At 37.4% G+C, this 12,154-nt stretch overlaps 1 protein-coding gene across 1 annotated transcript in view; it reads left to right on the forward strand.

The window, feature by feature from the left end:
- The window catches only part of LOC107720170 (protein PTHB1-like), a 90,060-nt gene that overhangs the window by 19,081 nt on the left and 58,825 nt on the right, over positions 1-12,154 (forward strand). The window contains exons 10-13 of the mRNA XM_016527803.1: positions 728-909; positions 1,340-1,416; positions 2,015-2,068; positions 2,195-2,297. Coding sequence (XP_016383289.1) covers positions 728-909; positions 1,340-1,416; positions 2,015-2,068; positions 2,195-2,297 — 416 coding nt within the window. The remainder of the gene's footprint in view (positions 1-727; positions 910-1,339; positions 1,417-2,014; positions 2,069-2,194; positions 2,298-12,154) is intronic.

The following is a 12,154-nucleotide window of genomic DNA, read 5'->3' on the forward strand; positions in this document are numbered from 1 at the left end:
GCAGGACAAAACACTTCACATCTTTTAGTTAAAGCCCATGTTTTCAATCAAACAAATGGTATTTTGGTGCAAATGCATCTTTTAGTAGAAGCAATCCAAATTAGATGCATGCCAATATGCACCTTTTCCCGAACGAGTCTGCTTTAAATTATGGTTGGCAGTTTGAGGAACACAACAAAGCATTTCAAATAAATTGTAGTTCTACAAATATTCCTTATCCATCAGTTTGACTGAATAAGCCATACATTTCCTGTCAGGCTCTATTTTTATCTGTCAGGAAAATATTGTAATGCCTGATATTTTAATGTAATGTGTCTTGACTTTGGGAGAAAAAAAATCCAGACATAACTATCATATGTGAAATACACCAAAACAACATGACAACATGACAAGTAGCATTAAAAAGTGCAAAGTTACAATGTTGTCTGTAGAGAAGTACAATCTAATACAGTCAGAAAGCAACAGTACAAAATATGGAAAGAAACCAATCGCACCATGCTATTAAAAATCCTAAAAATATTGATGTCATAATGGGCACAATGTGTCTACAGTACAATAAATGGCTGTTAGCCTTCAGTCTTATTTATCAAAGCATTTTAATAAAAAATAAAAAATATATCACTTAACCAACCCTGGCCGATCATGAAGTAAGAGACCTTCAGTAGTCTAAGCAGAAAATATTTTTTGTTTAAAGACAGACATGCATTGAAATGTGTTCTGTTTTCAGGGAGCTGAAGGGGTTGGTGGTGACTCTGAGCTCTGACGGTCATCTCCAGTGTTCCTACATGGGCACTGACCCCTCCTTCTTCACTGCACCTAAAGTGGATGCCCGAGAGGTCAACTATGATGAGGTTGACACAGAGATGAAAATGCTGCAAAAGGTTATTCGTGAGGCTACCAAAACCCAAGGTATGATGCACAGAATTTAGACAAAATAAATGCACGCTGTGTGTGTTAATAGATGTTAAAGGGGTCATATGATTTCAATATGCGATTTCAATTTTTCCTTGCTCTTTGAAGTGTTACAAGCTCTTGGTGCATAAAGAAGATCTGTAAAGTTACAACGACTAAAGTCTCAAATCCAAAGAGATATTCTTTATAAAAGTTAAGAGTCAACCACGCCTACCTAAAATGGCTCGTTCTAACACGCCCCCAAATACACAAAATAATGTTCTTTTTAGCAACATCATATGACCCCTTTAACAGTAATATAACTTGCAGTACATTACAGATTATAAAAAATGTGACTTATATTTCTGAAAATACATGAATAAAATCAAGTCTTGTTCTACATCTAAATGTTCTGTCGCACAAACATTTGTGTGTGATCTTTCTCCAGACATTCTCCCGAGGGCAGAGACTGAGGAAGAGTTCACTCTGACGGCCATAGTCTCATCTCACCTGGATGAAGTCTCGGTACAAATGCGAACACGTTTATCTCATTCATATAATTCTGCTGTTTTTATATGAAGCTCATTATAATGACTGCAGGCGATGGCAAACCCTACCTTATCCCTAAATAAAAACTTACATTATTTTTACATTTATTATTATTTATGAATCATTTTTATACACATTCACACAGGTTTAGCTATTGAGACAAAGACACACTGTAGACTTAAGTAATTTTTTTTTCTAAAGCTACCGCTAAAAGAAAACTTCCCTGAATGTCACTAAAGAAAGCTTTTGTCATATTTAGCTTAGTTTTGAAGATAGATAGTTTATTATATACTTATACGTTAGTTAAGGTTACACACACACACACACACACACACACACACTTTGTATCACTTTGTTTGATACAAAATTCTTATGAAATTCACTTTAATGACTACAGACTAACCTTAAACCATAACTCAAGAAAATGCTTTATCAATCATTTTTACCTTTGAGGATGTCCACAACAGAAGGTTTTGTCAGATTTTGTGTACTTGTGGATACTGTTTTGTCTCACACACACTTTTCTGTCTCATGAGCACAGTGGGTGATTGTGTTGTGATGATCTCTCTCACAGTGTGCTGTCATACCTGAGATGAATGGCATGCCTGTCCCCTCTGTCACAGTCAAAGTGGGTGCAGCACATTTAACGCTGTTGTTTATTAAGAATATTAAATTTTCTTGTGTAATAGGAGCATGTAGTGCTTTTTAATGCTGATGTGATACAGTATGTCCTGAATGTGTGCTTTATTCTCAGGTTAAAATAAAGAACCGTGGTGCGGTGCACAGCCCAAAGATGACGGTGTGTGTTCAGCCTCCTCTGGGAGTCACGCAGGACCAGTTTGTGTTGGACTCCATAGGTATGACTGTCTTTCCTTTTTTGGCATACACTTGTCTGAATATTTGTTGAGAAAGATAGAGCTAGTGTTAGAGGACCAAGTTATTATTATTTTCTTAATAATTAAAAAGAAAACAAGTAGATAGAATAGAAAAAGAATAGAGAACTCAAGTGTTAGAGGGTCAAGTCTTTTTTAATAAATAAAAAGAAAACAAGTAGATTGAATAGAAATAGAATAGAGAGTTCTAGTGATAGAGGGTCAAGTGTAGATGGGAGAGATGTGTCTTTTAGACGTTTCTTCAAAATGGCTAAAGACTTAGCTGCTCGGATTGAGTTGGGCAGGTCATTCCACCAGCAGGGAACAGTTAAGGTAAAAGTCTGAAAGTGATGTTGTGCCTCTTTGGGATGGCACTACAAAGCGCCGTTCACTTGCAGAACGCAAGCTTCTGAGAGGCACATAAGTCTGAAGTAGTGAATTTAGGTAAAGGGGTGTGGAGCCAGTGGTGGTTTTATAGGCAAACATCAATGCCTTGAATTTTATGTGAGCAGCTATTGGTAGCCAGTGCAAATTGATGAACATAGGTGTGACGTGCGCTCTTTTCAGTTCGTTAAAGACTAATCTTGTTGCTGCATTCTGGAGTAGTTGCAGAGGTTTGATAGAACTGGCTGGAAGATCTGCCAAGAGAGCATTACAGCCTGGACAGAACAAGAGCTTGAACAAGAAGTTGTGTAGCATGTTACGATAGAAAGGGCCTGATCTTCCTAATGTTGTATAAGGCAAATCTGCAGGACCGGGCAGTTTTTCGCAATGTGGTCTAAGAAATTCAGCTGATAATCAATCACAACTCCAAGGTTCCTGGCTGTCCTGGAAGGTGTTATGGTTGATGTGCCTAGCTGGGTGGAGAAATTGTGATGAAGTGTTGGGTTGGTTGAAACCGCAAGCAGTTCTGTCTTGGCAAATTTTAATTGATGGTGATGGTTCTCCATCCAGCAAGAAATGTCTGTTAGACATGCTGAGATGCGAGCAGCTGTCATCGGATCGTCAGAATGGAATGATATCAGACAAACCAGAGACATTCTTTGCATTTTGCATGAATATGTTGGCTTTATCCAAGTTTAAATCATGGTTTTTGTGGAGTCTTTGATCAAGAGGTGAATGAACAGTCCTTTGACATTGTCTAGGATGCATTGTGATAGATTACATTACAAATCTCTCCAAATTTTGTAAACAGATTTGTCTTTTGTGTTTTAGTGAGTGGTTATTAACAGCAGTGGGATTAATCCAACATAGGCTGATTGGAAACATTTTTGCATCTCTACCTACATTTTTGCAAAACATACCTAGTGTATGCATACAATTTACTGCAGTTTCCAGCTGAAATAAGTATTAGTGGCAGTAAAACTTACACAAATTATGATTACATGGGCAGATTATTGATTAATGTTAACTTATTTTTGCATGGTTGTTTGAGAAATACTATGTAATAACTTTAAAACACTTTTACACTAGTGCACAATTTGCAAACTATAAATTTTGTCAAACCTTTGTCAAATCATTTCTGCCTCTTCTTGTATAACAGCTGCTCTTGACTTGCTAAATGGACATTTAAACAAATATCACCCTGCAGTGTGGGATTTTACACCATCATCTACCTGAGGCCTTTTCCAGGGTGGGTCCATGATCACTGTCACTGCAGGACCGAAGAATTATAATTTTTTTGTTTGTGGCCCAAAGAAAATGTCAGAGAAATTCAACTTGATGTTGGCCAACCAGAAGCCAGTGTTACATCACAGTAATGTTGAAGAGAAATGTGAAACCCTGACAAGCTCTTTACTTAGACATTCTACTGAAAGACGTCTGTCTCATGTTTCACCAGACTTCCATATGTCATCCAGTCCAGCAACACAACTGCATGAGCCATTACAGCTTGGCAATGTGTAATGTATACACAATAGAGAAGAATCACTTGTTTCACTCATTCTCTGCTCACTGCTTTGCTATGGTTTGACCCATTTAACTTACATTACACACACACTCAAGTCATACTTTGACAAACAAAGGAAGCTATCAGAACACATTGTGTCTGAAATAGGCCATATTCTTTATCTGAAGCTTTAAGGGAAGTGTACCTTTACATTTTGTTATAGACTCAGAGAGTGTAGCTAATTAAGTCAGTCATTTGTTGTAATCCACCTGCAGTAACTTGACATTTAGTGTCTTACAGTGGTGTTTTTTTTTCGCCCCTTCTGGGGGACGTAGTTTATGGGGCTTGCAACTACAGCCTCTGAATTACCAGCCCTACTACTAAACCACATCGCAAGAAAATCAATAGCATGTGTTTTGGGCATTTAATGATCAGGGCTTGTAAAATGTATGACTTTGTTAATTGTATTCTGTGAGATAAGATACAAATATTGTGGGTAAATATTCAACAAAAGCTTCTGTTGAGTAGTCCTTGCTTACAACAGTAAAGTGTGTTAGGGTTTAGGTCCTCCCAAATAATTTCCACTCTTCTGGGAAAGCTTTATATCAGATGTTGCAACATAGTTGCCGGGATTGTGCCCATTCAGGCATGAGAATTGGTGAGGTCAGGCCCTGATGTTGGCGATGGGTCCTGGTTCACGGTAGGCATTCCTTTTCATCTCAAAGGAATCTTGTTGCTACTAAATCCAATTTGTCAAAATTAAATAGCTTTTCACTCTCCATTGATAATTCTATAAACTATTCATCTTCTCAGGTTAAGAGTCTGGGTGTCGTCCTTGATAGTACTTTGTCTTTTGAAAAGCATGTGAACAATATTACTCGGTCTGCATATTTCCACCTACGGAATATCTTCGTCCATTCCTCACCTCCAATTCCACAGCCATTCTTGTACATGCTCTTGTCACCTCACGCATTGATTATTGTAACTCTCTTCTGTTTGGGTTAGCCTACCTCACAAACTCCTTCATAAACTTCAGTTGGTCCAGAACTCAGCTGTCCGTATAATTACTAGAACCTCCTCCATCGAGCATATCTCTCCTGTTCTCTATCATTTACACTGGCTTCCTGTTAAATATCGAGTAGAGTACAAGATTCGGCTTCTCACTTTTAAAGCTCTTCACAATCTTGCACCCTCGTATCTCTCCGACTTGCTTCATATCTACACCTCGAAGTGTACTTTTGGATCTTCTTCATCTGTTTCCCTTGGTGTACCCTCTGTTCGTTTAGTCATTATGGGGTCCAGGGTGTTTAGCTGTGCTGCTCCTCATCTCTGAAATTCTCTTCCACGATCTATACGAGAAAGTGATTGTCTGACTAATTTTAAATCATGTCTTAAAACGTATTTATTTAGATTAGCTTTCTCTGATCAATTTTAAATGATCTAATGTTAAACAGCTGTTGTTTTGTTGTATTGTTGTCTTGATTTTTATGACTGTCACTCAACTGTATGGAGTCCTTTGAGTGTTTTGAAAGGTGCCTTTAAATAAAATGTATTATTATTATTATTATTATTATTAAAGATGTTCAGTGGCCTTCAAGTCTGGCCTTTGTGCGGACTAGTCAAGTTCTTCCATAGTGAATAATTTTTATGGAGATCTCATTTTATGCACAGGGGTGCTATCATAATAAGGCAAAAATGGGCCCTCCACAAACTGTTGTTATTTTATGCTACAGCATCAAGCATTAGGTTTGTATTCACTGAAATTAAGGGGCCTAGCCAAAGCTGTTAATTAGAAGGAGTGTTCACATACTGGCCAAGTGGTAAATAACAACATGTTTGACGAGAATGAATACAATGATTTGTTCTCATATACTGTAAACTTGAATAAGTTAGCAAGACTAAAAAAAAAGTGAGGTGAAACCATGAGCCTTTGATAGCCTAGTGTGACATGTTCACTGATGTCAAATTAATGGTCTTTACCATGAATCTTAGCCTCAGAAGATCTGGCAGTGTCAGAAAATTTGAGTCGCTTTCCTACAGTGTGGCAGCTCTTACGGCTTGTGCACTGAAGAGCCAACAGGACTGATGAATTTTGAGCACACAGTTTTCTATGAGAGTATGCACACCAACTGTTAAAAATCATGCCACACTGCTGAGTAGTAGGGCTGGGTAAAAAATATTGATATCTCGATATTAATGGATTCTCATTTTTAAGGAACGATATCGATTCTTAAATCCCAAGAATCGATTAGTCTAGCCTGTTTTTAATGGACGGAACATTGAAGGGTACTTCCCATCCAATAAATCGCAATAAGCATTGTGCGTTGGTACTTTTAATATGAAACAAAGTCTCAGATTTCAAATTCTGTCCATTGTATTGCAGTACTTAAACAATAAATGCCGTTTTGGCGCTGTTTAATGCGGAGTGACAGATCGCTGTAGCGCCTCAGTTCAACAGATGCGGCAGCGTGAGGCGCACATGAACTGATCATCTCCTCCACATTAATACCAGTTGCAGCACAAAATAAACATGACTAAACATCCGAAGGTAAGTTAAAAGAAAGAATACAACTTTACAATCCGTATCCTGTCTCATGTAATCGCTCAATCAGTGAATGAGAATCGAATCGAATCGTGAAATTTGTGTCAAAACCCAGCCCTACTGAGTAGCACTCACATAGTTCTCCAATTAATTACTTGATATTGGTCCCAAATTGTTGTTAATGTATGTATTGACTTGCATGAGAATGATGTTTGCATGGATAATATCCCACAATCCTATATGTGCTGTTTGCCTGTTAAGTCCATTTCTACTTTGATACTAGCAGTATTTGTTGAATGTATTTAAAATTGACTTGGATTTGTTCTAAAATCAGACCAAAAGCAAACGTAAAAACAAGTTGACTTACAGGTGCATCTCAATAAATTAGAATGTCGTGGAAAAGTTCATTTATTTCAGTAATTCAACTCAAATTGTGAAACTTGTGTATTAAATAAATTCAATGCACACAGACTGAAGTAGTTTAAGTCTTTGGTTCTTTTAATTGTGATGATTTTGGCTCACACCTGTACATGCATTAAGTTGGCCTTTACGGGTAGGGCAAAAAATCTCAGTATAGCATGGTTTTGTGATACTATTTCAATACCAATTGTCAAATTATTTATGGAGCTCATGAAAGAAAGTAGGCATGCCTTTGTTGCATTTGTGAGTTGTTGATGGAAGCATCCTGGAGGAAGTGTTTTTAGGGGTTTCACCTAACAAGCTCCCTTCAGTCAGCTCAGGAATGTAAGTACAGGAGACCACAAGATAGAGTTGCTGAAGCAGAGAATATGTGACCCTGGACCACAAAACCAGTCTTAAGTCGCTTGGGTATATTTTTAGCAATAGCCAAAAAAACATTGTATGAGTCAAAATTATCGATTTTTCTTTTATGCCAAAAATCATTAGGCTATTAAGGAAAGATCATGTTCCATGAAAATATTATGTAAATTTCCTACCATAAATATATCAAAACTTCATTTTTGATTAGTAATATGCATTGCTAAGAACTTCATTTGGACAACTTTAAAGGCGATTTTCTCAGTATTTTGATTTTTTTGCACCCTCAGATTCCAGATTTTCTAATAGTTGTATCGGCCAAATATTGTCCTATCCTAACAAACCATACATCAATGGAAAGCTTATTTATGTATAAATCTCTATTTTGAAAAATTTACCCTTATGACTGGTTTTGTTGTCCAGGGTCACATATTTCCTATGTTTCCCATCTATTTGCATTTACATCTATGGGCTTTTGTTTTGATGGGCCACTCTTTGTCAGTCCCAGATGAGCCAACTCATTCAGCTTAAGTTCTTTACTGTTTTCAAACCCACAGTCAATATTTGAAGAAGGTTTAGCCGTAAAGTATGTGGTTTCCTTTTTGTGTGATTTGTTGTTTTCTTCACAAATTACTGCTAGCTTTATTCCATGACCTAGTGCAACCACAGAATACTCTTAACTATAAAAATTCATAGCACTCACTCACTAATAATGGGTGAAATACTCCATTTTAATTACACTGAAATGTTTTTACAGTATCAATACTTTTCAGTATTATAATCAACATTTTTCTCACCTCGTCTGACATCTGCCCTCTTGGCTCATCACAATGCATTCTGAGATTGCCTTATCCATGAAGGATAAATGCATTAGAATTTGGCCAAAAGGAGGTATCTTAGAAGGTGTTATAATTCACATTTTGTTGAGAGCAAGCCAAAATCTTTGTGTCGAGAGCAAGCATATGATGCCATAAAATACTGTGTGCAGCTTTTGGAAATTTGATGAATATGGAATTAGCAGATGAATAGCCTATGTATTAGCAATGGGTTATATATTATTTGTCTTAAAATGGAAGATAATGGGATAGAATGAATAAATAACAGCAGAATTGCACAATGTGACTGGTAAGCATTGGCTTAATTAGCAGTGTTTGTTTCTCAGATCACCAGCACATGACTCTCTTGTGTCTTTTGAGTGGCGCTCAGTGTGTGCTCAGTTTGGAAACTCCATGCGTCCTCTTCAGTAAGAGAGGCTTAGATCAGCTGTGACTGACAGACCGCTCTTAGCCTCATCAGCTGTGATGGACAGTTCAGGTGGAGTTGAGACCTGAGAAGTGGATGGATGGAGACCATGTGTCACATCACTCACTCTTTTGGATCCCTTTTTACAGTACTTTTTCCAAAACATCATTATTTGCACATGCCTTATTCAGGCTTTGTGTGAGGAAGTGATAAATGTCTTTATTGCAAATTAGTGTTTTGAAAAATTACCATATTTAAATTGTAAAAATGTTTTTAAATGGTAAAGAATGTCTTTTTTTAAATAGTAAAAAAGTCTTGTAGCATGTATTTAAATTGTAAAAATGTGACAAGACAAGACTTTTTGCAGTAACGATAGTACAAAACCCATTGTTTTTGCAAATAAGCTCTAAAGAGCATTTAAGGTTTTTATTTACAATGTGTTTTGCAGCTTTGTGCAATGTAGCCAATAAGCATGTGAACACAATGGCCAATCAGAGGTGTTAAATTTAGTTCTGCTCAGAATCCATTCAGCGAAAGCTTACTGCACACTCTCGAATCTCCTCATTATAACCTTTATTTGACCCTCTAACTCTAAGACTTTCTATTCTATTTTAATTCTACTTTATCTGTATTTATCTTCTTTTTTTATTTTAAATTTTTTATTTAAAAAAACAACAAAAAACAAACAAACACTAGCTTTCTTGTTTTTCTTTGTGTGTGTGTGTGTGTCAAAAACTGTACACAGAATATAAATAAGAGATTCTTTGTGCAGTGTATTCAGCTACTTTGGCTATAATGACAGTTTTGTTTCTGAGAGTGATTTTTGCTGAACTGAAGTGATCGACAGCTTCAGCAATTATAAAGTGAGTGCTTTTTGCTTGCCTTTGTGTATAATCCATTCACAGTTTGGACAGTGGGTTTATTATAATCAGCCACTTCTATAAACTTGTGTGAATTTTTTAAAATAAGGTCAGTGTTTCCCATACATTGATTTATTTGTGCCACAATATCAAACTGATGCCACAAATAGATTTTCCAAAAGGCTTTGACTTCGTTGAATAAACATGAGCAATGCAAGTTTCAAAATCGAAACCCGGTGCGGGTGTTTTTATATCACTGTATTTCTGAAGGAAACCGACTGTCTTCAGAAAATTTTGGATGTCATAGTCATTTTCATTTCATTTTGCATGTAAAGTCTGATAAAGCAGCATTTATGAGAGGAGCCCTGCTTTGTGTACAGCCATTACCAGGGAAACCTCTATTTCTCCTGCTCTAAGCACCTCCTGCTGGCAGAGAATGAATTTGCATATATATATATATGCCGTCACAAATAGAGTGCAAGTCTGTGGGAAACACTGAAGATTTTATAAATTAAAATTATATCAAAAACACATATTTCATTAAAAGACATAAACGTTATATGTGATGCTGTTACAAACATGGAGATGCTAGTCCCGTCCGAATCAGTACGTGAAATCACAAACATCGGGGGATAAGAATTGTAACTCAAACGTTGTTTAGAAAAGTACTCCCCTCCGAATAGGGCTATTGCTGATATTATATTATCCCAATGCGTTCTTGTGGGGTTGTTTTATTGATTTATTTTTTTGGACTAAACTGAGCTACTGTTTACGCACTAATCTTTTGGATGCGGCACGTTTCAATATGGATGTATTTGAGGAAAAAGCGATAGGCCTATAATAACATGAATTAAGTAGAGCCAAATTGTGGAAAATTCTAAAACTGGCCATGTCAGTGTCAGGTAAGATTCATGTGTAGACTTCAGTTCAGCTCAGTTATGTGGGTTTATTATAAGCAGCCACTTCTATAATCTCATGTGAAGTTTAAATAAGACTTTTATAATACATGGAAATAATTATTTAAAAGACATGTAAGTCATGCATGATGCAGGAAACCAGAGCCTCTGTAACGCCCACATCTAGAAAATGCAGACTACCTCTGTAACACTGTAAACACTGAGATGTAAGTCCTGTTTGAATCGGTGCACTGGGTAATAAGAATTGCAACTCAAACATCATTCAGAAAACTAGTCCCATCCGAATAGGGCTACAGATACAATAAATAATTCCATCCAGGTTGTGAAGTTTCATCTGGTCAGCATGGGCAGCTAGCCTTGCCGATACCTTAATCTAGCCAGTACACTGACCAAAAATAATGTTTTTGAATCACCTTTTTCATGTACTTAAGCAGAACTATTCAGAAGGTCCGGTCTTTAGATCTTTGGTCAGTTTGCATTTATTGTGATAATGCATGAAGACATAAACCTAACCACTACATTATGGCCATGACCTCGGCTTACCAGATCAAAAGTGAGTGTAAGTGCTGAGAGGGCAGAACTCATACATGCCTTAAAGGTCAAAGTCCCTTGGAACAGCCCCCTATAATCCTCACAACAGACACTCACAGTGCATCTAGCTGCTTTTGTCAAAGGAATTCTTATCTAAGTGCTTTTGTGCTGTGTGTGTTCTGCATGCAGTGTTTCTAATGCATGTCATGAATTCCAGGGGTGGGCTACTGTCAGCACAGGTCAAGAGAGGTCAGCACAAATGGCCTTAATTTAACCACCTAGATTCTAGACAGTTTAAAAAAGGGGTGTCACGCTTACTGTCAGCTCAAACTGACGCCAACAGCGTGGCGGCTGAGCTTGTGTGTCGTGCACAGGACAAGAGAGCCTGATGGTCTACTGTTTGTGAGATGGAAAGGTTAAAAGCCTGCCCTCCCAGAGAGAGAGAGCTTTTAAAGCACATAGAATATGCTGCCGCCCGATGAGCTGATAGGAGCACAGACAGAGAGAGTGTGTGAGTGACAACCAGATGGTGTGTGTGTGTGTGTACTGGGGGGCCAAACACTTAATCTAAGTGCTCGGCAATCAAGCATTACTGCGGGTCAGTCACCTGTGTGAATGCAACTCACTGTGGACACACTAAACACTAGACTTGAAACAGATCACATTACTAAAGACAGAGATACAACACAAACCAATTAAAGAAATGATAAAGCCATTGGCTCTGCATTAAGGAGCCTTGTTAACTGTGGTAAAATCACTCTAATGCACAGCTTTTAAGGGATTTCTGGTAGGGCTGCATGATGAATCGAAATTAAACTGATTCGTGTGATTTATCAAATCACAAAGGCTGTGATTTGATTAAAGGGGTCATATGATGCGATTTCAAGTTTTCCTTTCTCTTTGGAGTGTTACAAGCTGATTGTGCATGGATAAGATCCCTAAAGTTGCAAAGACTAAAGTCTCAAAACCAAAGAGATATTCTTTATCAAAGTTAAGACTCTGCCACGCCCCCCTAAAACGGCTCATTCTAACACGCCCCCACATATCTACCCCACTATGTGGAAATATTTGCATAATGCACCCAA

This window comes from Sinocyclocheilus rhinocerous, unplaced genomic scaffold, assembly GCF_001515625.1.
Source record: "Sinocyclocheilus rhinocerous isolate Xijiao unplaced genomic scaffold, SAMN03320098_v1.1 scaffold1683, whole genome shotgun sequence".
NCBI lineage: Eukaryota > Metazoa > Chordata > Actinopteri > Cypriniformes > Cyprinidae > Sinocyclocheilus > Sinocyclocheilus rhinocerous.